The sequence below is a fragment of the Budorcas taxicolor genome, chromosome 14, assembly GCF_023091745.1.
Source record: "Budorcas taxicolor isolate Tak-1 chromosome 14, Takin1.1, whole genome shotgun sequence".
Lineage (NCBI taxonomy): Eukaryota > Metazoa > Chordata > Mammalia > Artiodactyla > Bovidae > Budorcas > Budorcas taxicolor.
The window spans coordinates 43,451,829-43,478,639 of record NC_068923.1 but is presented as its reverse complement, the minus strand read 5'-3'; the positions used below and the strand labels follow the sequence as shown (position 1 = coordinate 43,478,639).

The following is a 26,811-nucleotide window of genomic DNA, read 5'->3' as shown; positions in this document are numbered from 1 at the left end:
TAATCACTAATTACTTGATTAGATAGCAAAGAGCTAACATTGGTGCTTCTTACTTAACCTCTTTGTCCCTTGTCTGTCCCCCAAAGCTATACGTGGAATCGTGTAATGATGTTGAAATCTGTAGGATTATTAGCAGATAAAGCAGTTGACTCTTACCGTGTGATCATTTTATAATATACACCTTTTTTTTTTTTTAAAGGCTTGGTGCACTTTCTCAAGAGACAATTGATTAGTTTCTGGCAAATATTTCAACTTGAGTGTTAGCATTGAAACTTCTTTGACAGCTACTGAGAAACTTCAACATTCATCCCATTCTTACAAGATCCCCAACCTTCAGACCTGCTCTGTCTAGGAATTACTTCCACTTAGGTCCAGATTTCAGGTCCTCTGGCTTTTATAAACTGATTCTTGATGTCCCTTGTGCAACTAATTTTTCAGCTGCGTAGTCTCCTTACCTTATGTTGTGAAGACTGACGGTTTTGAAGCACCTGATGATAATGAGCAATATGTACATTAAGAAAAATTGGGAGGAAAAAGTAATGGGGGGAGAAAATAAGGCTGAGGAGAGAGAAATTGATTGATTAGAAAGAGCAAGAGAGTGGCAAAGTTGTTAGGCTGGTGGCTGAGTGGTGTGAACTGAAAAGGGCCTCCAAGTTGGGTCTCCCTAATGCAGCTTCTTTGCTTCTGAGCATCACATCACCTCACCAGGCTTTCAAGGAGCTTCCCTCCTGTCAGCTTCCTTCTTTTGAGTAAGTTGGCTTTAGTGACCAGCTTTCTGTAGGCTGGATTAAGAGCCCCAAATATTCTTACAAATACTTTTCTGTGTCCAGTTGACCATACCCCTGGTCTCTTGAATTATAATATTTTGGACTCCTAAATTAGTTGGACTTCAGTTCAGTCACTCAGTCGTGTCCAACTCTTTGCGACCGCATGCATCACAGCACGCCAGGCCTCCCTGTCCATCACCAGCTCCTGGAGTCTACTCAAACTCAGGTCCATTGAGTCGATGATGCCATCCAGCCATCTCATCCTCTGTTGTCCCCTTCTCCTCCTACCCCCAATCCCTCCCAGCATCAGGGTCTTTTCCAATGAGTCAACTCTTCGCATGAGGTGGCCAAAGTACTGGAGTTTCTTTCAGCTTTAGCATCAGTCCTTCCAGTGAACACCCAGGACTGATTTCCTTTAGGATAGACTGGTTGGACCTCCTTGCAGTCCAAAGGACTCTCAAGAGTTTTCTCCAACACCACAGTTCAGAAGCATCAATTCTTTGGCACTCAGCTTTCTTCACAGTCCAACTCTCACATCCATATGTGACCACTGGAAAAACCATAGCCTTGACTAGACGGACCTTTGTTGGCAAAGTAATGTCTCTGCTTTTCAACATGCTATCTAGGTTGGTCATAACTTTCCTTCCAAGGAGTAAGCATCTTTTAATTTCATGGCTTCAGTCACCATCTGCAGTGATTTTGGAGCCCAGAAAAATAAAGTCTGACACTGTTTCCACTGTTTCCCCATCTATTTCCCATGAAGTGATGGGACCAGATGCCATGATCTTCGTTTTCTGAATGTTGAGCTTTAAGCCAACTTTCTCACTCTCCTCTTTCACTTTCATCAAGAGGCTTTTTAGTTCCTCTTCACTTTCTGCCATAAGGGTGGTGTCATCTGCATATCTGAGGTTATTGATATTTCTCCTGGCAATGTTGATTCCAGCTTGTGCTTCTTCCAGCTGAGCGTTTCTCATGATGTACTCTGCATAGAAGTTAAATAAGCAGGGTGACAATATACAGCCTTGACGTACTCCTTTTCCTATTTTGAACCAGTCTGTTGTTGTTCCATGTCCAGTTCTAACTGTTGGACTTAATGGATTCCATATTGAATTTTTTCAAAATTCATGTTTGTTCTAAACTTAATGTCCCTACATTTAATAAATTATTCTTTTAGTTACACATTCTCTTTAGCTTCTGTAGTAACAAATTCTAATCTCTTTAAACATAAAAGAATTACTATAATTCTGCTCCACATGTACACTTAGAAAATCTAAGATCTTCCTTTGAAAGATTCTGACATGATTATTAAATAGTAACCGAGGCTATCAGCTTGACAGTTCCCTCTTTTCATGGAATTCACCAAAGCTCATTGACGTCATCCAGACTGGAAGCCCTGGTGTCTCTGCCAACATTGGGCAAGATGTAATATAAGCAGTATGTTTCTTTCACGTCCACAGGAATGCAGTTTTCCGTTTTCTTTTAACTCCTGACACATGGTAATGTTCCATTCTATGTAAATATGTTTTGCCCATTACCTTGAGCCTTTATGTTCACTTTGCACTTTATTCCACCGCATACCAAGGGAACCTTTCAAGGTATCTACATCGTAGCCTCAAAGGCTTTTAGCCTTACTCATCTTTTTGTTTCTGGTTTTTGGCAGCCTATGCCTCATTTTGGTTTTTCAGTCGTGTCCAACTCTGCGACCTCACGGACCGCAACATACCAGGCTTCCCTTCGTTTTTCTCACAGAGTTTACTCAAACTCATGTCCACTGAGTCAATGATGCCATCCAGCCATCTCATCCTCTGTCATCCCCTTCTCCTTCTGCCCTCAGTCTTTCCCAGCATCAGGGTCTTTCCCAATGAGTCGGCTCTTTGCATCAGGTGGCCAAAGTATTAGAGCTCCAGCTTCAGCGTCAGTCCTTCCAGTGAATACTGAGGGTTGATTTCCTTTAGGATTGACTGGTTTGATGTCCTTGCAGTCCAAGGGACTCTCAAGAGTCTTCTCCAGCACCACAGTTTGAAAGCATCAGTTCTTTGGTGCTCAGTCTTCTTTATGCTTCATTATAAAGGTTGAATATATTATTGTTGCATCAAGTTGACTAAACTGGATATCTTCTCCCAGTTAGACTTTATAAGGTCCCACTTGATTTCTCTAAGTATGATCTGTATTAGCCGTAAACGTAATTCACGCGGGCCAGTGCCCTTACGTCGAATCAGATGTCCCATGTTGTCTTTATCGTGATGACCTACAGTGACAACAGACAAAACTCTCCTTAAATTTTGCCTTGGAGCCTCATGTGCACTTGGGTTGTTTTTTATCTTCCTAACAGGGCCCTGTTAGACTTGGGTGCTTTTTTGATAGTGATATGAACAGAAAGAACATCTGTTTCTGTGTTTATTTTGAGCTTAAAAGCTTATGTCATACTGATTTTATTGTCTTGGATTATCTAAGTCTTAAGTATACAGTAACTCCCACGCAAACTCATACCCTTTTTACCGCTTCTTCCCTTTAAGAATGGAAGTTGTCGCATGGTGTTTCCCTCAGCTATGACAAGGAAGCCTGGCTTTGCTGCAGTCCATGGAGTTCCAAAGAGTCAGACACAACTTAATGACTAAACAAGAACTTGTTGTTGCTATATTGTTTATCTTACTCTTTCATACTGTACTGCCTGGTCGTTACTTTCCTATTTACAAGGAAATAGGAAATTTGAAATTACAAATATAGTTTCTCTTCTTTTAACCAGTATTTGTTCGACTTGCAAAGATGGCTCTTCCATCATTTGTAATTAAACTCAGGTTCAGTTCGGTAACTTAAATGACATTCCTGATGTCACAAAACTAGTAGAAGTGGCAGCCTTGGGATTCATACCCAGGTGTATGACTCCAGAGCGCGTGTGTTTATTCGCCTTGCTGCACTGCCACTCAGTAGCAGTACAGGCTACTCCTTAAAGACCATTGCTCTCAGCACCTCTGCTTTTCCCCCTTTATCCATGCATGCTGCATGTAAAAATTCTTCCAAGAAAACTTGAATTTAGATGTAACTAAATGTATTTATTCAGTATTGAACAGTAGGCTTCCTGATATGGCTCCTATTCTTTTTTAAGGAAAATTAAAGAGAGATTAGAACATGGAATGTCTTATTTTTTTTTACTCATTTATCACTCAGTATGACCTTGCTTTAGTCTAGAGTTAAAACCTTGCAGCACTGAATTTTTAAAAAAAAAAATTTTTTTTTAAACAATCTCCAAGGGGAACTCATGCTAACATGCATCTAAATGATTGTCATGGTGTTAAGGTAGCAGATAATAGTGACCTTAGGGCGCCCTCTTGTGGACGATTAAAGCAGGTAGTGATCAAGTCTCAAAATCCAAAAGCTTTTTCTGTGAAAAATCTCTTTCGTCTAATAACTAACTGCCGGTGATGGCTCTGCTGTGCCGTTTGTTTGACAGAGAAGAGGGCCTCTGGGAGTCCTGGGCATGATACTGCTCAAGGTATGTCGATTTCCAGCCTGTCTGTTTCGCTAACCTATTGCCTAGATTTCTTTTTTCAGTCCACTTTCTAGTCTGAAGGAGAAAAGCAAGAGAAAAACACGGCTTCTAAATTTACTGCTATCCCATGTTTCATTGCTGGCTCTGAGAAGCCAAGGGTGGGTGACTGGAAGTAACTCCCATGATCATTAAGTAACAAGGCTCATTTAGTTTGGGTGAAGGTTGATTAGTTTGTTTGTGGTCACACAGTGAGGTAATGTGATATTTTAAAAGAGAACCAGCAGTGCCAACAGTTCTTAATAGTAACTTGATTAAGTCACTGAGCCCTGTCGGCTTTCTAAGCTGGACTGGAATGTAGGTAACCATGTAAACTAGAACAAGCCTAGGACTTAAATAGTCCTAGCCTGGTGGAAGCTGGGCTTTAACAAAGACACCTTTAATCTGTTGTCTGTTATGCTGTGAAATAAATAATAGCATGTCTCATGTCACAAAATAAGTTCATGAGAATATTGGCAATAGGGTCAGATTTTATGTAATGTGGTGTGTGTGGGGTGAGCTTTTTTAGTAATTGTCTGAATGGAAGTACTAGTTAAGTTCTCATGATCAGCCTTCTTTAAAATATATATATATATACACACACATATAATATATATAATAATGTATATATAGTTTTTCTTCTGCATTTGTTTTTGCCCACGCCGCACATGTGGCATGCAGGATCTTAGTTCCCTGGCCAGGGATTGAACCCGTGACCCCTGCATTGGGAGCGTGCAGTCTTAGTCACTGGACCACCAGGGAAATCCCTGATCACTCTTTCTTGTCCGCAGTTCCCCATGTGTCCTCTATTTTTCCATTCCTAAATGATGCTGCTCATTCAACTTGGTATCTTCTCCATAGTGGCTGCTACTTGCCTGTTTCAGTATAGAAACTTTATTCTTACTTATTATAGGGAATCAGTGTGTATCTGTGTGTGGAGGAAGGATAGGGTGGGCGAAGCAAACCTGAAGAAACTAAAATTTTCCACCTTTAAATGATCTCATCATGCTTCATCCTTGATTTACAGTTACTGATTCCCTTTTCTTCCGTCATCCTTTGGAAGCTATCCTAGGACAGTTCTGGAAATGTCTCTTGCCATTTTCTTTTAGAAAACCTGTTCTCCATTGAACTGTGCTCCTGTGTGCTTGTTCTACTTCTGAGGGTTTGTTCTAAGGGAATCAGGGTGGGTGCCAAGATTTAGTCACAAGAATGGTTATTACAGAATTGCTGGTAAGAAATGTGAAAGTTAGGAACAGCGAAAAGATTTAGTAAATGATGATGACTTCCATACTTTATATTTGGCTAGTAAAAATGGCACATGTAAGTTCCATTCACTGACTTGAATAGATATTCATGAATTTGTAAGGTAAAGAGACTGTGAGCTAAATGGGATGAAAGAGAAACTTTATGTGTACGTGTGTATAGGAAAGAGTTTATTGAGAACTATGCTGAGGGCCAGACTATTGATAGCTGTTGTTTCTGGGCTGCTAAGCCTTCCCGTGCAGCTTGTCCCCATTCTCAAAACCAGGTTGAGGAGAGGAGAAGGCTTAGGGCAGCTCCTCCCAGAAAGGACCAGGAAAAACATACCTTTTAAAAGAAAGTGATGGTGTGCCTCAAAATAACAGGGTAGGAAGCTCCAGGGGTTGATCTCTCCATCAAAACAACCACTTTAAAGCGGGGGATGGGCAGAATTCACTATTTTAGGACTCCAGGCGCTGGCTGGACACTGCTCTTCGGCGGTTGGGCAGTGTGTTGGGCCACAGATCCATGATCGTCACTCACCCCTCGGCCCCTCCGCCTATGGGAATGCTGTTCCGGTCATGGCTTGGTGAAGCCAGGGTGGGCAGTGGGGATCTAATCCTCCAGAAATTTGGAGTTGGGCCTTTAAGTCAGTCCGGCAGATTCTGAGGCATGGGCACTGATGTTTGCCTGGGTTTCACCCCTTTTCAGCTGCAGAGGCTTCGGCCGGCAGCATCTACCAGGAGAGTTAAGGAATCGGTACTGCTCCCACCCCCTGGCCTTTGGAACCAGACATTTAAGGAAATCTGTGTTGGGTCACCAACTGACTTCAGCGATACTGTAATAGGAGCTTCAGTGACCACACACAACAAGGAGTAAACAAAGTCAAATAGATATGCAAAGGCCAGTTTGGAAAAAGCACAAAACAGTTGGCTTCAGCCCACAACAAGTAAAAATAAACAGTCCTGGAAGAGTGCGAGATTAGATTTCCAGTTCCCCAAGTATAATTCGCACCATGTCCAGTTCTCGGTGAAAAACTATAGAACATAAAGAGAAGCTGGAAACTATGACCCTTACATATGACAAAAGAACATCACAGCAGCCACCCTGAGGAAGCCCACACGTGGGAACTGCTAATCAAAGAGGTTAACTCAACTGTCTTTAATGCTCAATGAGCTAAAGCAAACCAAGGGCGAGAATGAGAGGAAATCAGGAAGGCGCTGTGTGAACAAAATCCTAATTTCAATAAATAGGAATTATAAAAAAGAACCCAACCAGTTCTGGAGCTGATAAGTATGATAACTGAAATGAGAAATTCACTAGAGGGATTCAGCAGCAGATTTGAATGAGCAGAAGAATAAATCAGCAAACTTGAAGATAAGAACATTGAAATAATCCAGAATGAGAAACAGAAAGGAAAAGGAATGAAGAAAAATTCCTTCCACAAGAAACCCGTGGAGGAATCCCTGTGTGTACCACATGTGACTCATAGGAGGCCCAGCAGGAGAAAGAAGAGAGAGGGCAGAAAAAACTGTTTGAATGGTGGAAAACTTCCTGATGGAGACGTGGATATACACATCCAAGCTCAGTGAAGTCAAAGGAGAGTGAACATGTGGTACACATGAGCAGTGGAATGTTACTCAGCCATAGAAAAGATCAAAACAGTGCCATTTGCAGATACATGGATAGACCTAGAGACTGTCATATGGAATGAAATGAAGTCAGAAAGAGAAAAACAAATATCGTATAATATCACTTAAATGTGGAATCCAGAAAAATGGTACAGATGAGTTTATTTGCAAGGCAGAAATAGAGACAGATGTAGAGAACAAAGTTATGGATGGAAGGGTGGAAGTGAGGGGATGAATTGGGAGTTCAGGATTGATATATATATATATACACACAGAAACTATTGATGCTATGTATAAAGGGCTTCCCTGGTGGCTCACTAAACAATCTGCCTGCAATGTGGGAGACCCGGATTTATTTCCTGGGTCGGGAAGAACGCTTGGAGAAGGGAATGGCACCCCATTCTGGTATTCGTGCCTGGAGAATTCCATGGACAGAGGAATCTGGTGGGCTGCAGTCCATGTGGTCGCCAAGAGTCGGACAGAACTGAGTGACTTAACACACTGTGTATAAAATAGGTAACTAATGAAAACCCATTGTATAGGTCAGGGAACTCTACTCGATATTCTGTGGTGACCTAAATGGGAAGGAAATCTAAAAATGAAGGGATATATGTGTATATATAACTGATTCACTTTGCTGTACAGCAGAAACTAAACATAACATTGTAAAGCAACTATAATCTGATAAAAATCAGAAAACAAAACAAAAAGCCAAATTGTTGAAACCCAAAGACAAAGATACCTGGGGAAGCCATGGTAAAAGGACCTGAATATTTAATTCCAGAGCTGAACTAAAATGAAAGTGGGGGTTGGAATGAAAAGGGGGGGGAAGTACTCTGACAACTAACAGACATTGGAGGAGGAAAAGGGAAAGAAGAGGGGATATAGAATGTAATAATACAACATTAAAAGGTGACATCTAAGGTAGTAGACAAAACAAGTCATAGAAACATAAGCATACTTAGTAAAACAGAGGTATTTTTTAATTGGTGGAGTTGTAGCAGTGTCCTTCAGTAGAGGATTGGATAGATAGATTATGGTCCATCCATATGGTGGAATACTTTACAGCCTCAAAATGAGGACGGTCTCTGTGTACTGATAGGGAAAGAGCTTTAAGAAAAATTTAAAGACAAGGTACAAAACAGAAGTATGATATGCTACCATTTATGTAAAAGAAGTAGAAACATGGTATATAACAGTGTTTCCATATGTTTGATCCAAAAACTCAGGAAGCATACCCACAAAACTTTTCAGGTAAAAAAATGATCATTTTAGGGGAGAGTCTGGCAGTTGATTGGATTGGGAACAGGGTAGGGGTAAGGTTTTATCGCTGTGTTCTTTTCTCCCTCCCTCTTTCCCTCCTTTTGATTTTTAAAATGTGAGTGCAGTATATTTGAAAAAACCTAATGGAAAAAAAAATACCACTCCGTCTCCCAGTCTGGTCCTATATTAAGTCTCAGGCAAAGCTTTGAGAGTTTGCATTGCCATCTCTGCAAAGTCTCATGCAATTTTCTCTTCTTTCTAGAATGTAATCTTAGGTATAGGCTCCTTGCCCACTAGGTGAAGAAAATTCTTTTCACTGGCTGATTTGCCATTTCGTTTGGACAGCTACTCCGGCCTTTCTTAGAGTGTATGTGAAATAATCAGTAATTGTTAGAGCTGGTTCTGTCATTAAGTGAAGGTCTTGTTTCTTACCCTGTTGTAAATGTTACTTGTGGGCCTAGTCTTGCTGGAAGGCATTGGGCTCCTATGATGAGTGAGCTTTTCCCCTTGAGCTAATATCTAATATTCATGCTCAATATGGTCAAAACAGAATTCTTGATAATGAGTCCCAACTTCAGGGCTCTGTAGGAAAAAAAGGACATGAATCATGGTTAGCTTTCTGGGGTTTTTTTGGTGTTTTCTTTTTCCAGTTAAGGGAAGTGAGACATCAAGAAGCTGTGACTTGTGAGAAGTCACCTAGAAAATAGGAGTAAAGGCAGAGAGAGGTCCAGCCATGGTCTCAGAGCCCTGACTCCTGGACGGTGCCAGCTGTCTTTACATTGATGGTGCAAATCCTAGCATGTTGTTGCACGCACTTAGCACAGTGTGGATTGAACCCTTCAGAGGAGGCTCATTGAATTTTTGGACCTTTTGTAATTATCCTCCCAAAGAGACTCTCAGGTTTACTTCAAGGATGTGTAATTTGGGAGCAGTGATCCTTCTATCAGTATCTGGATGCAAAGTGATTGCCAGTGATGAAACTGTTACCTTCTCTGTGATTTAAGATACTGAATAGAAGGGAATGCTCATAAAGTCTTGCTTATGACCTTGAACTCTTTTGGATTACTTTTTAGAATATGTGTTTTCTGCAGCATTTTTTATAAGCTTTCTTAAATGTATTTGCTCTAATGCATTAATTATATAGCATTTCTACGTTGGTTTCTGGGGTTATATTTGTAAAATGGGGATGATAATCTTTGCCATCTTCACAGAATTGTGGTAGTTACTAAACGGGATCACAGATGTGAACGTACTCTTGTAAAACTGTTAAGTGCCTTGTAAATACAGAGTTGGCAATGCTAGTATTAATTAGATCTCATCTGGTCCCCACATGTTCGTGTCATTCCACTCTGTCCCTTCCAGGTCCAGTCTTTTCTGGGAATAACGTTAGAATGGTCACATTAAATACTGTATGTTAGCTTTTTCCCCTATGTCTTTATTTTTGTACATACTTCCATCGAAATAAGGAGAATTTTGAATGATGGTGTATGCAGAATTTTATCATAAACCGTCAATAAACCATATGGTAAAAAAATAAACCATATGGTAGATTTGAAGTAAGAAATTTCTGAGTAATACTGTGGACACAGGATTTGTAAGCAGATCTGTGTTTTAAAATCTAGTTGTCACCCTGTATTGGCTGTGTGACCTTATATATAATCTCGTGTAGATTCAGTGTTTTCATGTATAAAGTGGAAGATAATAATAGTCATTTTTTGACACTGTAGAGAGCTAAATGAGGTACTTTTTTTTTTAAGCACATGGAACATTTTCTGAACTTAAACTAACCTCATTCCTCAAACATACTAATTCTAGTTCAAACGTAATCACTTGATATTTAATAGTGTTTCCACTTTGGTTCCAATCCTTTTTATGTAAGTCATGTTGCTAAAGATCAAAAGGTACTCCACAATTGTTCTGCTGCTGCTAAGTCGCTTCAGTCGTGTCTGGCTCTGTGCGACCCCATAGACGGCAGCCCACCAGGCTTCCCTGTCCCCGGGATTCTCCAGGCAAGAACACTGGAGTGGGTTGCCATGAAAGTGAAAAGTGAAAGTGAAGTCGCTCAGTCATGTCCGACCCCTAGCAACCCCATGGACTGCAGCCTACGACTCCTCTGTCCATGGGAGTTTCCAGGCAAGAGTACTGGAGTGGGGTGCCATTGCCTTCTCTGACAATTGTTCTAGATACTCTTTATTTTTAGATACTCTTTATTTTAGATTCCCTGAGATGAAAAATGAAAAAAACCACATAACTGTGTGTTGTTTCTGGCTTATATGAGTATATGGGAACCTCAGAACTTATCAGTTATTTCACAAACAGTATGCACTTATTCAAGGAGGGCATAGCAGCCCACTCCAGTATTATTGCCTGGAGAACCCCATGGACAGAGGAGCTTGGTGGGCTACAGTCCATAGGGTCACAAAGAGCTGGACATGATTGAGGCAACTTAGCAAATGCACGCACATGCAGTTACTCATTCATTATGTTATGCATACCTACATGGCACTATTATTAGGCTTTGAAATACAAAGATGAAAAAGTAGTTTGTGCCTGTATTGGAGGTCATCATTTGTTGAAGTAGACAGGGAAATAAGTAATTTTGTACAATATCAGAAGTAGTCTGACTGGTGTCTGCCCAGGTAGCCTTGAGAACCAGAGGAGGTGCCCTCACCTCTCCTAGACAGGGATGTGCATGTCGGTATCCAGGTGTGCTTCCCAGGGAAGGTGTCACCGGAGCCGAGTCTGGAGAGAGCCAGCACCTGGAAAATGAGGCCTTTTCATCAAGGATATGGAGATGGAGTTTACTTTGAAATGCTGATAGACCAATGAATACTTTTATTTAGAGCAACATGAACAGGTTTGGAATTTGAAATAATTACTGAGAGGCATGCTGCTGCTAAGTCGCTTCAGTTGTGTCCGACTCTGTGTGACCCCATAGACGGCAGCCCACCAGGCTCTCCAGTCCCTGAGATTCTCCAGGCAAGAACACTGGAGTGGGTTGCCATTTCCTTCTCCAATGCATGCAAGTGAAGTCACTCAGTTGTGCCCAACTCTTAGCGACCCCATGGACTGCAGCCCACCAGGCTCCTCTGTCCATGGGATTTTCTAGGCAAGAGTACTGGAGTGGGGTGCCATTGCCTTCTCCGACCAAGAGGCACACCTACTTCTTAAAGCAGCGGCATCGACATCAATTTTATCACCATCTTCACTGGCACCGTTTCTTTGAAACCTATTATATATCTGACCTGTGTATATATTATCTCATTTAATCCAACACTGTTTGAATTAGCTATCATTGCCATTATTTTATAGATAACACTGGGTAATAGAGGTTGATAGAAGAGTTAGTGATGGGACACACGAGAATGTGTTTGATTGCCTGTCATTCGACCTTTGGAGAGTTAATGGAAGTTAAGATGAGAGATGCTGACTTGCTGGTCCTTAGCCTTCCTTTTCATGTTTTATATTGTGAACATTTTGCTGAATTTAGTTAATTTCTAGACTTTGAAGACTTCATCCCCTACAAGATAGCTTTTAACCAAAGTCTGTTATTTCGTCTGGTGCCCCAGAAACTTTGGTTCCATATCACACTGCAGGGAAACATGATGGTTAGACTCGGAAAGAAGACGTGTCAGTATCCAAACTACGTTCTTCTCCATTCTATCTCCTTTTCCTCTAAATAAAGTTATCATAAAGAAATTTGAGATGATACCTCGTTAGGATTTGAGATGCTTGAGTTCTAAGTCTCATATGTAACTGGGGACCTAGTTTCTCAATGTGAAGGATAATTTGAAACTAGGTTTTGTCTTCCCGCTCCATAGTGTTTGTATAGTATATTGAAGCAATAGAGGGAGAGGTGATCATTCTTGGAAGTTTAAAAAAAGAAAAAAACTGATTAATCCAACCACACTTTTGATTATGTTTCTAAATGCTGATAAAATTGGTCATTTACCCCTTCATACTTAGCTGTTTAATTGAAAATCAAATAAAGTACTCTTCTTTCCTAGAAATGTGGCATGACAGTTGATCAATTTTAAGAAATATTTGTGTGTAACTAGAAAGGGCTCTTAATAGGTTATGTGCAGTTTTGACTTACTCTACTCACCATTTTACTCCTTTCATTTCAGCTCAATCTGAAATTGAAGTTTCTGTATCTGCAAGGAATATCAGACGGTTACTAAGTTTCCAGCGGTATCTTAGATCTTCACGCTTTTTTCGTGGTACTACTGTTTCAAATTCTCTGAACATTTTAGATGATGATTATAATGGACAAGCCAAGGTGTGTATAGCTTTCTTCAAGAAAACATTGATTCTTACATAAGTTTAATGAAGCCTTGTTTCTCCCATATGGTACTGATTTTATATAGCCTGTTTTTGGTATGTGAAATCAGTTAAACTCAATTTTTATTATAGATTTTTTCCTTTAGAGCAGCTGTTCATCTTATGATTAGGCTATTACAGAGCAAGGAACTAAAATAAGGAAAATGTTTTTGTGTATTATAGCATTACAACATTTATTGTAATAGCAAGTAGATCAATGGAACATTAAACTGTAAGGTCACCAGGATCCTAATGCTGGAAAGAATATTACGGCTTGCCTGATGTTATTTCTCTATACTGTAGTTAAGAAGGGACTCGGTTGCTCTCTTCCAGTTGTTTAAAAGTAAACTCAGCACAGGAACTCTCATGACTTTCAGTCACACTTTTCATGATCTCTTGTATGAGTGAGATATTTGGAAGATTTAAATGTTTTTTAAAATTCGGTGATTGTGAGCATTGTTGTGTTTTTATACAGTTTAAAAGAAATGTCTTAATGAAGGTGGAAATTAGCTGAGGTTGTTTTTTACTAAATAAGGATTTTTTTTAATAATCTCACATTTCTAACATTTGTTAAAGTATTCTTTAACTTAACACTCACGGGTTAGATGTAGGTTTGTGTAGATGGGGCCAGAGCGCCCAGTCTACGATTACATTAAAGTGAAAACATTTGCTTCCCTGTTTGATAAAACAAATTGATGGAAAAGCACTCATACTTTCTTTAAATTTAAAAAAGTTCTCAAGTTCTGCTTTTTCAAATGAGAATATTGGTCTGTGTGTCGTTGGTTGTTAGGACTATTATCATTTCTACTGGTAATACCTAGTATTGCTTATGCTGATTTAGCCATATATGTATATATGACAGTTAACTTTTGGGTACAAAATACAAATTTTTTTCTTGAAAATAAAGTCCACAAAATTTTCAGGTCACAAAGACATGGTGTAAAAATGTCTGTTTGATTTCTAGGGTTGTTGTGGGGCTTATTTGCTTGGCTGAAATAACCATCAGCTTAAAAATTATGTGGTAAATGCTATGGACTATTTTATTAGGATATTTAAGGAATATTAATAAATAAATTGGGAATGTATTTTAAGAAGACAAATAACAAATAATTTAAGTGTAGTATATACTACAGGTGTCTGGTACCTGGATTCCAGAGTCTGATCGCCTGACTTAAGACCCAGCTCTGTGACTCTCGCTGAGCAAGTTAATGACTTTCTCCTTCTTTCCCCATCTGTAAATGAGGGTTGAAAACAATGCCTACATGATGGTGTTGGTGTGAATAGTAAGAATGTGTCAAAAATAAAGCATTTTTAATAGTACCTGGAATGTAGCAAGTATTCAACTATTACAACTTTTATTAGATTTTTAAAATCTAGTTCCTAGTCCATGCAGTGTGTGAACTACACTTCTGTGATGGGTACTGGAATTCTTGACAGTTCATGAGGACATAAGAATAAGTCAAAAGGAACACCAGCCTTAGCTATACATTTATCAATTGAGAAAACATTAATTGTTTTTCAAATGGAGTTTATCCCTTTGGACATATTTTGGAGTTGTTTGGAAAGGTCATGATTAAGGAGAGTGATAATTAGCATTTCTTAAGTCGACTACTTTCTGTTTTTGTTAGCTTCCTTATGGACTATCTACAAAAGACAGAGAAAGTTACTGAGATTAAATTACAGTAGGAATGTTTGGTTTTCATTTCAGTGTATGCTGGAAAAAGTTGGAAATTGGAGTTTTGATATCTTTCTATTTGATAGACTGACAAATGGTAAGTGAAGACTTTGGCTTACTCTAACGTACTCTCAGGGTTGCTGCTTTCATGGGGTTGCCGCTGCTTTCATTTGCTGAGTGTAGGCGCCCTCTGCTGGCTGAGGGAGCATTATTTTGTTCCTTCTCCAGTGACTGACCTGTAAGCTTAGAGCATCCACCTAAAATTTTACTTTTTGATTATCACTCTTAGTAGTAATCAAAAGTAATCCTTGTCATCGTCACTTGGGTAACTCTAATTAAACCTACTTCTGTTAATAAGAGGCTTCTCAGCTGGTTCAGTTGGTAAAGAATTCGCTTGCCAATGCAAGAGACGAGGTTTCGATCCCTGGATTGGGAAGATCCCCTGGAGGAGGGCATGGCAACCCACTCCAGTATTCTTGCCTGGAGAATCCCATGGACAGAAGAGCCTGGCGGGCCACAGTCCACAGGGCTACAGAGTCAGACACTACTGAGCGCACACTTCTATTCTTTTCTCTTGCTATTAACAACCCAGCGTGCCCATTACTATCTCATGGTTCTTGACGTTTCCTTTTTGGGTTTTTTTGTGCCGTAGCCATGTACAGTGACATCCTCCAATCTTATATTCCAGTTTTGATAGCCCGAGATGTGTGGTAGATTGACGCCCTTGTGAGAGATGGCTTTTCTTCTCACTGTGGTTCTCAGGCTCTCTTTCTCTGCGCACTTTAGAGAGATGGTGTGTTATGATCAGCAGAGCGGCCCCTTCTGACACTGCTTCTCTCTGGCGGGTTTGGGTGGGGGAGAACTTGGAGCTAATCACTATCTTTGAAAAGTGTGAGTATGTTGGGAAAAAAAAAAGGTGATTCTGATTTGTTTACCTCTTTCTGAGTTTTGTTTTGCTTTGGCTGAAAGTGAAAAAAGTGTTAGCTGCTCAGTCATGTCCGACTCTTTGTGACCCCATGGACTGGCTCCTCTGTCCAAGGGATTCTCCGGGCCAGAATATTATGGTGGGTAGCTATGCTCTCCTCCAGGGGAATCTTCCCAACCCAGGGATTGAACCCAGGTCTCCTGCATTCCAGGCAGATTCTTTACCAACTGAGCCAAGGTTCATTTTTCTTTATTATCTTTGGGCGCAGGAACAAAATTCCCTTTGGGAATCATTTTTCATTTACTATAAGATCTTTGACGTAAAAAATTGGTGGTACCTATATAGTCTAACTAGACTTTGTCCCTTTTGCCTTTTAAATAAATGAAGCAGAGTGGGAAGTTCACTGAGAGGAAGTTCTTACTGCTGAGAATGAAATAAGTATGTGGCTCCTTCTATACTTTGAAACTACCTTTTTTCCCCCCTAGTTTTACTTTGGAATGAAGTTCCTTTTTTACAAGGAAGCCAAATATGGAAACCAGGCTGTAGTCATCTTGAGACTAGCATGGTTCCAACTCAATGGACATGAGTTTGAGGAAACTCCGGGAGATGGTGAAGGACAGGGAAGCCTGGTGTGCTGCAGTCCATGGGGTCGCAAAGAGTCAGACATGACTGAGTGACTGAACAATAACGAAGTTAGTATCACATCATCGTTCCCTCTGAGCTGTGTGGGCCAGGCATAGTGAGGACAGCGTTGTGATCACGTTCTAGTTGTCTGTGTCTGTTGACAGAAGATAAACTAGACCATCCCAGGCACAAGTGTGAGGACAGTAAAGGTCACCTCAGCGGTGGAACCTCCCTCCCGCTTCCCCGCCTTCTGTTTTTCTTCTTCCCTCTCTCTTCCTGTTCTCTCTCTCTCTGCCCTCTGGTGACCAGTGGCCCTTCCCCTCCCAGGCCCCCACTCCGGTCTGTCCTGCTAGAAAGGACTCTAATCGCATTTACACAGCTGTCCCTCTGTGCAGCCTTCCCTCTTTGAAAGTCTAAGTGCCTCAGCTTCTTCCAGATCTGGGAAACTCCCCTTTCCTAATGCAACAGAAATATTCCTTTAGTCCTATCTCAGGATAAATATACATAATACAGTGCCGCCCTTAACACCTTCAAGGTCTAACCTCACATAACACTTAACAGCTCATAGCCTATTCTTAGTCCCCTGGACACTTTGTCACTCACAGAAATAGTTGATTGTTTTTCTCTAGATTTTATTTTTAAAAAGAATGTATCCTACCAGCCAGAGGGCATGGCGGTAGAAGTGGAATGAGGGTGGCAGTGTAAGATGGGCAGAAGTTCTAGCCACTGCTCCACGTGAGTTAACTTAGGTAGCACTTGGCTTGCCTTAGGCTTCCCTGGTGGCTCAGATGGTAAAGAATCTGCCTGCAGTGCAGGAGACCCAGGTTTGCTCCCTGGGTTGGGAAGATCCCCTGGAGAAGGGAATGGCTACCCACTCCAGTATTCTTGCCTGGAGAATCCCATGGACAGAGGAGCCTGGTGGGTTCCAGTTCATGGGATCACAAAGAGTCAGACACAACTGAGCAACTAACACCAGCTCTTCTTTAATTACATCTCACCCCTTTTTTTGTGGAAAAGGTGGCCAAATGATTTCTTCTTAGAGTTGTTAGGGGTTAGTAGAAGCCATCCGTGGTTAGCTACCCACTTGTTGTTTTACAGATGGTGACCTATTAATACATATTCAGTTCACTACAGTCACCCAAAAGTTAAGGAATTTTATATAGGAAGAGATATTATTGGGAAACAAGTGGGCAGAAGAAAGTTCCTTTTTAACTTGTATTATTTAATTGGATCTGCTTTCCTTTCAAAGCTGCTTAGCCTGGAATGAATCCTGGATGATGCATGTACTTGGTATCTAAGTGTGTAGTTTTCGCTTCTTGCTCATTGGGCCGGTGTGCCCTGTGTTTCTTCTTGTGGTGATTTTTCAAGTGATACTATGAGGAGGGCAGGGAAGAAGCTCTGATTCCCACTAAGACAGATTACTCCTGGCTTGTCCACTGAAAGGTGGAAAGTAGTTATATTCTGGTAGGACATATTTGGGCTTCCCTGGTGGCTCAGATGATGAAGAATCTGCCAGCAATACAGGAGACCCAGGTTGGATCCTCTGAAGAAGGGAATGCCAACTCACTCTATTATTCTTGCCTGCAGAGTCCCACGGACACAGGAGCCTGGCGAGCTACAGTCCATGGGGTCGCAAAGAGTCCGACATGACTGAGTGACTAACATACATACACACAGAGAATATATTAGATGTTGCTTTTGCAGGAATGAGTTGTTACATGAGATACCAAGATAGGGCTTGTCACCCCTGAAGGTCACCTGGCACATGAGGGCCCTTGTTGCTAGGCCCATGTTGTCGCCGTAGCCCAGTCCTTACATGTAGAGTCCCATCCAGAAACCTGTTGAGAGCCATAACACCATAGGCAGGCTGTCCTTTGGTGTGTCTTTATATAAGGTAACTTTTCTCTAAGTTATAAATTTTCTTTTCCAAGAAAGCATTTGTTTCCATTTTTATATAAAAGAATTTCTTCAGTGCCGGTTTCTTGTTGTAACATATCAACTAAGCATCACTTGATTTGAAATAATAAATTCCATTGACTTGTATTCTTACTGACTGGTATCAAGTCAGTTGGTATCTTGTGAATTGAAAATAAAAAATGTTGCATGCAGCTTTTCCGGAGAAGGCAGTGGCGCCCCACTCCAGTACTTTTGCCTGGAAAATCCCATGGACAGAGGAGCCTGGAAGGCTGCGGTCCATGGGGTTGCTGAGGGTCGGACACAACTGAGCAACTTCACTTTCACTTTTCACTTTCATGCACTGGAGAAGGAAATGGCAACCCACTCCAGTGTTCTTGCCTGGAGAATCCCAGGGATGGGGGAGCCTGGTGGGCTGCTGTCTGTGGGGTCGCACAGAGTCGAACACGACTGAAGTGACTTAGTAGTAGTAGTAGTAGTAGTAGTAGTATGCAGCTTTTCATTCTAGTATGGGTGGTGCACTTTGACAGATTGGTTCTTGTCAGATTCCTCTGAGGTTCTTGGAGGGAAGACGTTAGCATGCCTTTCTTACTGCCATTTGCCTGAATTCCAGATGAGGGTATTTTACCATTGGATTGCAGCTTCCTTAAAACTTATTCTAGACCCTAGAGATCAGTCATTTATTTCATTAGGTTTGGGAAACAACTTTGGGGAGAACCTATGATTACCTAAATATAGAGAATGAATATACATCCTTTTTTTTTTTAATTGAAGTGTAATTGACATATTAGCTTGAAGTATACAACGTAGTGATTTACTGTTCATATACACTGCAAAATAATCACCACATGGGTCTAGTCACCACACATAAAAGTTACATCTTTTTATTATGATGAGAATTTTTAAGATCTGTTATCTTAGCAGCATTCAAGTGTGCAGTACACTTTGTCCACCTCCCCACACCCTCACGTCTGGCAACCACTGATCTGTTCTCTGTATCTGTGAGCTCAGGACTTTGTTTGGGTTTAGATTCCATGTAGAGGTGAGATCATACAGCATTTGTCTTTCTCTTTCACTTGGCACAGTTCCGCAGACTCCCTCCATTTGTCACATGAGGCAAGATTTCCTGGTTCTTATGCCTGAGTAATATCCCATTGCATACATATCACGGTTTCTTTATCCAGTCATCCATCTGTGGGCCCTTAGATTGAGGCCATGTCTTGGCTATTGTAAATAATGCTTCAGTGAAGACGGGGCTACAGATATCTTTTTGAGATAGTGATTCCATTTCCTTCAGATATGTACCCCAAAGTAGAATTGCTCAATCAGATGTTAGTTGTTTTAAATTTTTTAAGGAACCTCCATTGTTTTCCATAGTGACTACACCAGCTTAAGAATCCCACCAACAGTTCACCAAGGGGTTCCCTTTTCTTCACACCCTCGCCAGCACTTGTTATCTCTTATCTTTTTGATAATAGCCATTCTGACAAGTGTGAGGTTTTAATTTACGTTTCCCTGGTGATCAGTGAACAGCTTTTCATATACTTATTGGCCACTTGTATGTCTTATTTGGAAAACCATTGATTCAGATCCTTTGCTCATTTTTTAAAAATCAGATTTTCATTTTGATTATACATTCTGAAACATCTATGTATCTGTCCCAAGAAAAATTGTTTGTTACAGCAGTAAAAATAGGACCATAGCCCGCTTCTTCACCTGATTCTAGACCACATGGGCTCATATTTGCACCAGTAGAGTGTTACCAAAATTTGAATATATTTTTTAACTTTTCACTTCTTAGAGGTAGATTTGAAATGGGTTTTTTTCTTTCTGTTTGAAGATGGTAAGTGAGGTGTTATTTAAGAGGGTTCTCTTGGCAGCCACATCCTTTCCCGTGTTGCTCATGCAAACATTGTTCCAGTTAATTTGCTTTTTTCCCTCAGCCATGGGCTTCTTAACAGTTATTCAGGCAGTTTTGGATTAGGTTAGCCCAGTAGTCCTTTTTCATTCTTTGTAAATATTATTACTACAAATTTTCATTGTGGAACTAGTTGGGTCTTATTTATATATATGTTTGTAAGAAACATAGATTTCTTTTGAGAATACAGAATCATGTGTTATGCTATTTTCTGAACGCTGGCAGTAATATATGAGCTTACACACTTTAAATATAGAGTCTATTCAGTTGTTAAATAATACAGCATTTGTAGTCAAGATGCTTTGCTCTGGGACATACCTGCTTAGTTAGGGGGATGGTTGCAAGGAGGTTTTAGGTGCTTTGGGAAATTGAATTAAACTTACTCAGTGTGGATAATTTTCAAAGTTTTCTGTCAATTCTAATTATTTATCATCCATTTGTTTGGTTTTGGAAAAATAAAACCCAAAAAAAGTTTTTTCTTAGAATGGAAAAAAAGATGTGATATTTAAAACTCAGAACTGGTAAGATAAGATGTAAATTTTAGATGGACAACAGGTAGGACTTAGTACTCTTTATGTTATATATTTAAACCCTTATTTGGAAGCACAGTGTGTTGTGTTATTAATATCTTGTATTCCTACTAATGTCTCCTCTCCTTTCTTTTTAGGAAATAGTCTAGTAAGTTTAACCTTTCATTTATTTAGTCTCCATGGATTAATTGAGTACTTCCATTTAGATATGATGAAACTTCGTAGATTTTTAGGTAAGTGATTCTAACCCATTTAAGAGTAATGTACGGGAACTTGTTACCTTTTCTCTTGGTTATATCAGCTATGGCTTTAAAACTAACCACCCCAAAGTTAGTGTTTTGAAGCAACACACGTGTATGGAGCCCTGAGTCTGTGGGCTGCTGCTCGTCTGGCTGCGCTTGTTCGTGTCCCTGCCCAGGACACTGGATGAGCCACGTGGCAACTTCGTGGGCCTTGGCTGGGCCCTCCCCAGGGGCACTGGGCCTGACCCAGCTCAGCTCTACGTGGTCTACTGTTAAATTAAAGGGAGGCAGAGGAGTTTGGCACCATAACAGAGTCACATTAAAAACAAAAAACAGGAACTTCCCTGCTGTCCAGTGGCTAAGACTCAGTGCGCCCAATGCAGGAGGCCTGGGTTCGATCCCTGGTCAGGGAACTAGATCCCGCATGCCGCAGCTAAGATCCAATGTGGTGAGATGTAGAGAATAATTTTTTTTGAAAAATTATTATTTTACAGTGAGCCGAGCTTGTTCAAAGTGCAGTGGCCAGTTTTCAGGAGACTGCTTTCAGAGCTTGGGCTGGACGCTGGCACCTTCCCGTCCACCACAAATAACCCTGTTGCCGGAGCTGGTCACAGGGGGGACCGCACCCCTGGGTGGGGAGCTGTGAGGGCCCAGTGCCGTGGGTGGGGGCACCAGGGGCCTGGTGAGCTGGAGCCCCTTTTCCCACAGTCTCCCATGTCAGCCATAACTTTTTCACAAAGACAACACGACTTCTGTCCTTTCCTCACTTCTTGAAGATTAAAACCTTATGGATCTTCTCTTTTCCTGATCCATGAAATCTCTTGACAGCAACCTCCAAGGATTATTTTGACTATGTTTTAATGTGCAGAGTGATATTTAAGAACACTCTGCCAGGAAACAAATTGGGTTCTTTCACCAAATAAATGTGTTAGAAGAAGATTAGCATAAGGATTCTTTCTTATTTTTCTAAGGAAGAAGAGAATATTTTCTTTCCTCTTAATTATCTAACTAAGAGGAGATATCTAGGACTTTTTGAAAGACTTCTAATGCATATTTATTTATAAATTGTATGTCTGTAATATGTACTAACACATAAATTATAAAAGCACATACAAACATAGATATTAACAAGAGTATTTAAAAAGCTATTTTAAAGGGTAGAATCAGAGTCAGTAGAAAGTTCCAGTGCTCTTCGCCCCTCACCACTGGGGTTGGCTCACGGTTCCGGGCACCACTGGACTGAGTGCAGGGCTGCTGGGGCCATGGTGCTGGTTTGATGGTGGCGGGTGTGGCTGGACCCCTCATCCTCGTCTTCTTTTTCATGGTTAGCATAACTGACACTGAGCAGAGAAGCCAGATTAACAGGTCATTCTTTCTGCACTCCTAAAAAACTGATTCCAGATCCAAAACTCACCTCACTGATAAAGCATCCTGGAATCCACGCACATTCCCCAACATCTGTACTAGTATTGCATCAAAGATTTTTGCTCTCTGATGAACTCATAGTTCCTAGAACAGCACCTAGCACAATACATATTTGTTGAATGAATTGTACTCCTTTTAGTTAACTAAGAAAGTATTTTTAAAGTGAACGACAGTCAAAGGAGTTTGGCACAGTGAGATTGACATTTTAAAAGAGAAGAAAAAAATAATTTTATAAATTTGACATGAATACCTTCTCATTTGAAAAGTTTCAAACGAGTTAGTCACAGTGGTGGTCATGTGAGTTCTGAAGTGGTTATCATCTCTCTGAATTGAACAGGTAGCTGATAGCCACGTGAGTAGGGTAAGTGGGAAATACATAATTGTTCCAATTTTTGCACTTATAAGTGCCTCCTATTTGCAATTAAATTTGGGGTCTTTTTTCCTTCAATACAGTGATGATTCAAGAAGATTACCACAGTCAGAACCCTTACCACAATGCAGTCCACGCTGCCGATGTTACTCAGGCCATGCACTGTTACCTAAAAGAACCTAAGGTAAGGTGCTGGCGTTTACAGTCAGCCAGAGCCCTGAGCAAGTTCTCTTGATTTAATTTCAAGCGCTTCCTTAAGTTGGTGATTTTGTTGTTGTTTAGTCACTCAGTCATGTCCGCCTCTTTGCGACCCCATGGACTGTAGCCCACCAGGCTCCTCTGTCCGTGGAATTCTCCAGGCAGGAATACTGGAGTGGGTTGCCATTTCCTCCTCCAGGGGATCTTCCTGATCCCACCCAGGGATCGAACCCACCTCTCCTCCATTGGCAGGCGGATTTTTTTAACCACTGATCCACCTGGGAAGCCCTAAGTTGGAGATTTAATTAGACTCAGAAGCTTTCTTCTCAGGAATGACATGTAGCAGGATCAAGTTTGCAAATGTGGCTGTATTTTTAATCACACTTTAAGCTATAGAATTGAGGTGATTGTCGAGAGCAAGGCTGCAGAAGCCCAAGCGAAGGCCAAGGCATCCGGCTTCTCCATGCGAGTCATCTGGCGATTACACTGAGCTCCATGAGGGCAGGGATGGCATTGGTGTCGTGTCCAGTGATGAATAGGGAGCTGTGGGACTGAAGTGGGAGACTTTACAGAACTGTCCTGGCTGTGGGGGGAGAACAAAGCAGACAAGACCAGCAACGCAGCCGCTGCCCATGAGGGGCTGTTTCTGTAGCTGTGGGGCAGGAGAGAGGTGGGCGGTTGGTGAGGTCTTTGGAAATCAGAATGAGGAGGATGTGATGTCTGGATGCCTCTGGGGGGTGAAGTAGGAGGAGGGGTGGGTGGACACCGCCCTGAGCAGCTGTGAGGGAGAGAAGGTAGAAGAGGGGAGAGGGCCGGGGAGATGGTGAGCTCCATTGTGGGTGTGTGCGGTTATGCGTGTCCCTGCCATATCCAAGTGGAGGGACCTAGTGAAGAGGTGGATGGGAGTCTGCAGTAAAACAGAGAAGTCGGAGTTGGGGGTCATCAGCCATAGATGTAATGGAAGCCGTGTTTGCTCATGGACGTTTCCTGTTCTAGAGCTGATGAAATTACATCCGCCCACCCTTAGGCCTGCTTCTAGACTCCTCTCCCCTGGGGTCTTTGTTCCAGCTAGATGTTGGGAGGGAAGCAGGCTGACAGGGCCAGTTTGTGCCAGTTGATGCCAACTCTGAGAATACAGCCACATGGGTGCCACTCTTCTGGTTTTTCAAGAGATCGTGGAATATGTGAAAATACCCCAGTTAAAAAACGCCGATTTTATTGTGGCATCATTCATATACAGTGATAGAATGGATACGTTTTATGCATGTACACCCAGCTGCCCCAATTTTTAAATTAAACTGTAAAAAAATACTCTGGAGGAAAAAAAAAAAAAACAACCTCTGGGCCAAGCCTAAAGTTTCTCTTTGACCGTCTTGTGGGAGAAATTGGTACTTCACCACTACACAGCCAGGAAAGTGGACCAATGGAACTAAGTGTTGCATTCCAGGGGACCTGAGCAGGTGTGGGGGTAAACCTGGTCCACGGGCTGTGGGGCCTCAGCCTCCCACTGGCCATGCCCAGCCAGAAGCCAGGGCTGCGGAGTGGAGGGCAGCAGTGCCGGGCACCAGAGGGGAGAGTGTGCAGGCGAGCACGGACGCAGAGGCCGTTTGAACCCGCACACGTCTGGCAGTGGTTGGTGACGTGAAACGCTTTTTGCCGGTGTAGCCCTGATCATCCTTTCAAACACTTTTCACCGCGAACATACTCGGAAAGATGATTTATACTTCAGCTGTCATCTTAGTTACACTTGTTCCAAATGAAGCCGTGTAAGGGTGAGCCGGGTCCGTGACCTCCCCACGGGCGAGGGACTGCATCATGCCATGCCTCCCACCAGGGGTGAGAGTGGGCAGCACGTGGCAGGCACGCCTTGGCCTGGACGGACAGTCAGAGACACATGAGGGGAGGAGGCCGATTTAGAACAGCTGTTGTCATGGTACAGTTTGTGGCAGACACGTCTGTAATCAGTTATTCCTCGCCACCGTCTAGCTTGCCAGCTCTGTAACTCCTTGGGACGTCTTGCTGAGCTTAATTGCAGCTGCCACTCATGATCTGGATCATCCAGGTGTTAATCAACCTTTCCTCATTAAAACTAACCATTACCTGGCAACTTTATACAAGGTGAGTGCAAGCTCTTCCTCCAAGTTTAATACTCTTGTATTCTAGAAAATGGGTCATGTTTTAGAGGAGTGAAAGTAAATCGGTTCTCAGTGAATGCTAGAAGTTTAACCAGCCTGATATTACTTAGAAACATTGCTTTATGTTCAGAAAGACTTACCCTTTGCTAATTCAGATCTGCCCTTTAAAAATTTTTTTTTTTTGGTAGAATACCTCAGTTCTGGAAAATCACCACTGGAGATCTGCAGTGGGGCTATTGAGAGAATCCGGTTTATTCTCACATATGCCATTAGAGAGCAGGTAGGTTAAGGTAAAATTAATTAGTCATGAACTGTGGATATTAAGTTGGAAAGCAGCTATTTAAAGTTTTTAAGATTATGTTATATTCAGGTATTCCACAATTTGGGGGTGAAAATGAAAGTCGCTTAGCTGTGTCTCTTTGCAACCCCATGGACTGTAGCCTACCAGGCTCTTCTGTCCATGGGATTCTCCAGGCAAGAATACTGGAGTGGGTAGCCATGCCCTTCTCCAGAGGCTCTTCCTGACCCAGGGATCGAACCCAGGTCTCCCACGTTGCAGGTGGATTCTTTACTATCTGAGCCACCAGGGAAGCCCTAATTTGGGGTTAATTATCTTATTTTACAAATTTGCATCAAAATTTTAGTAATTTACACCTATTCTGAAACACAGTCAGTAGCATTTTTTTTTTTCAGTGAATTTTTGTGAAGGATCAATCCACAGATACTACAAAATGCATTCCAGATACACAGTGGCTCAGGCATGTTTACCTCTTATTTATGTAAATAGAGTTACGTATTTCCATTTTATACTCTTGAATAAAATCTTAGTGTAAAGGTAAATTGGATAGAAAGTAAACATTCTGTATAAGAAATAGATTCATTAAAATCTGTTTTAGGAAAAGTAATGAAGAGAAAGAATGGAAAACCTAATAATTTTTTTTTAGACATCAGTGTCATTTGATGTCAAGCAGACCATTTGAGCCGGGCTTCCCAGGTGGCTCAGTGGTAAAGAACCCACCTGCCAATGCAGGAGACACAGGTTTGATCCCTGGGTCAGGAAGGTCCCCTGTAGGAGGAAATGGCAACCCCCTCTAGTATTCTTGCCTGAAGAATTCCACAGACAGAGGAGCTTCCAGGGCTATAGTCCATAGGCTTTCAAAGAGTCGGACACGACTGGATGACTGAACAACTAAGTGCGTGTACACACACACGCGCGCACACACACACACACACGCCATTTGAAAAGCTAACAAAAAGCACTAACGTAAAAGAGCCCGATACGGTGGTATTGTCAACAGAATCTTGTCATTGGTCCACCAACAAAAGCTTTTAATGGTGTCTCATCCCGAGAAGGTGACCTGGGGAAATGGTGTCAGTGGATATCAACTGCCTAATTCTGGAGAAAGGGGAGCACAAAAATGTGTTAGGATGTCAAGGTTTAAGTTACTGTCACTGCTCTTTCTTTTTTCTTTCCCTTTCTCAATTTAAAAAAACTTTATAAAACAATGGTTTTTGGTAATGATCATAAGGAAAAAGGTGGGCTTAAAAAAATTTAAGTCTGTATCCATGGCTGCCATTTGGAGTTTGACGGTACTTCTGGTAAGTAAAATTGTTTCTTGTTGTCGTACAAATATATAAAAACTCTTTACCACCATATACTAACTGGTGTTAGTATATATAAATGCTCTTTTTCTTGAATAAAATGGATTAAATTACTCGCTTTATTATTTCCTTTTTATCATGTTTTGCATTTGATGTTAACCCTGTTGAATTCTCATATTTATTTCAAATAAAAAGTGAAAATCAGGAATACTACACAGTCGCATCCTTTTATGTCTTCTTTAGGGTTTTATTTAATATTCGATATTGTGAGCTTTTTAATCTATAATGATCAGCTCTTTACTGATCATTATACAAAGAAAACATTGGTGATGGCCCATTGAAACAAAAGGAATTTTTAAACATTCTTCCTATTTGACTTGAGAAAGCTTTTTAGATGATATATTTGTTATCTGTATTAACATGTTACATTTTCCCTTCCAGAAAATTTGAATAGTCTTACAGATAATTGATTCTTGAATTTGGCTCTGAAAATATAATTGAATCTAA

General features: G+C 41.2%; 1 protein-coding gene across 1 annotated transcript in view; it reads left to right on the top strand.

Annotated features, from left to right (window-relative positions):
- The window catches only part of PDE7A (phosphodiesterase 7A), a 58,494-nt gene that overhangs the window by 23,652 nt on the left and 8,031 nt on the right, over nt 1-26,811 (top strand). The window contains exons 4-9 of the mRNA XM_052651487.1: nt 12,554-12,705; nt 14,455-14,518; nt 20,470-20,565; nt 22,453-22,553; nt 24,554-24,685; nt 24,891-24,982. Of these exons, the coding sequence (XP_052507447.1) occupies nt 12,554-12,705; nt 14,455-14,518; nt 20,470-20,565; nt 22,453-22,553; nt 24,554-24,685; nt 24,891-24,982 (637 nt within the window). The remainder of the gene's footprint in view (nt 1-12,553; nt 12,706-14,454; nt 14,519-20,469; nt 20,566-22,452; nt 22,554-24,553; nt 24,686-24,890; nt 24,983-26,811) is intronic.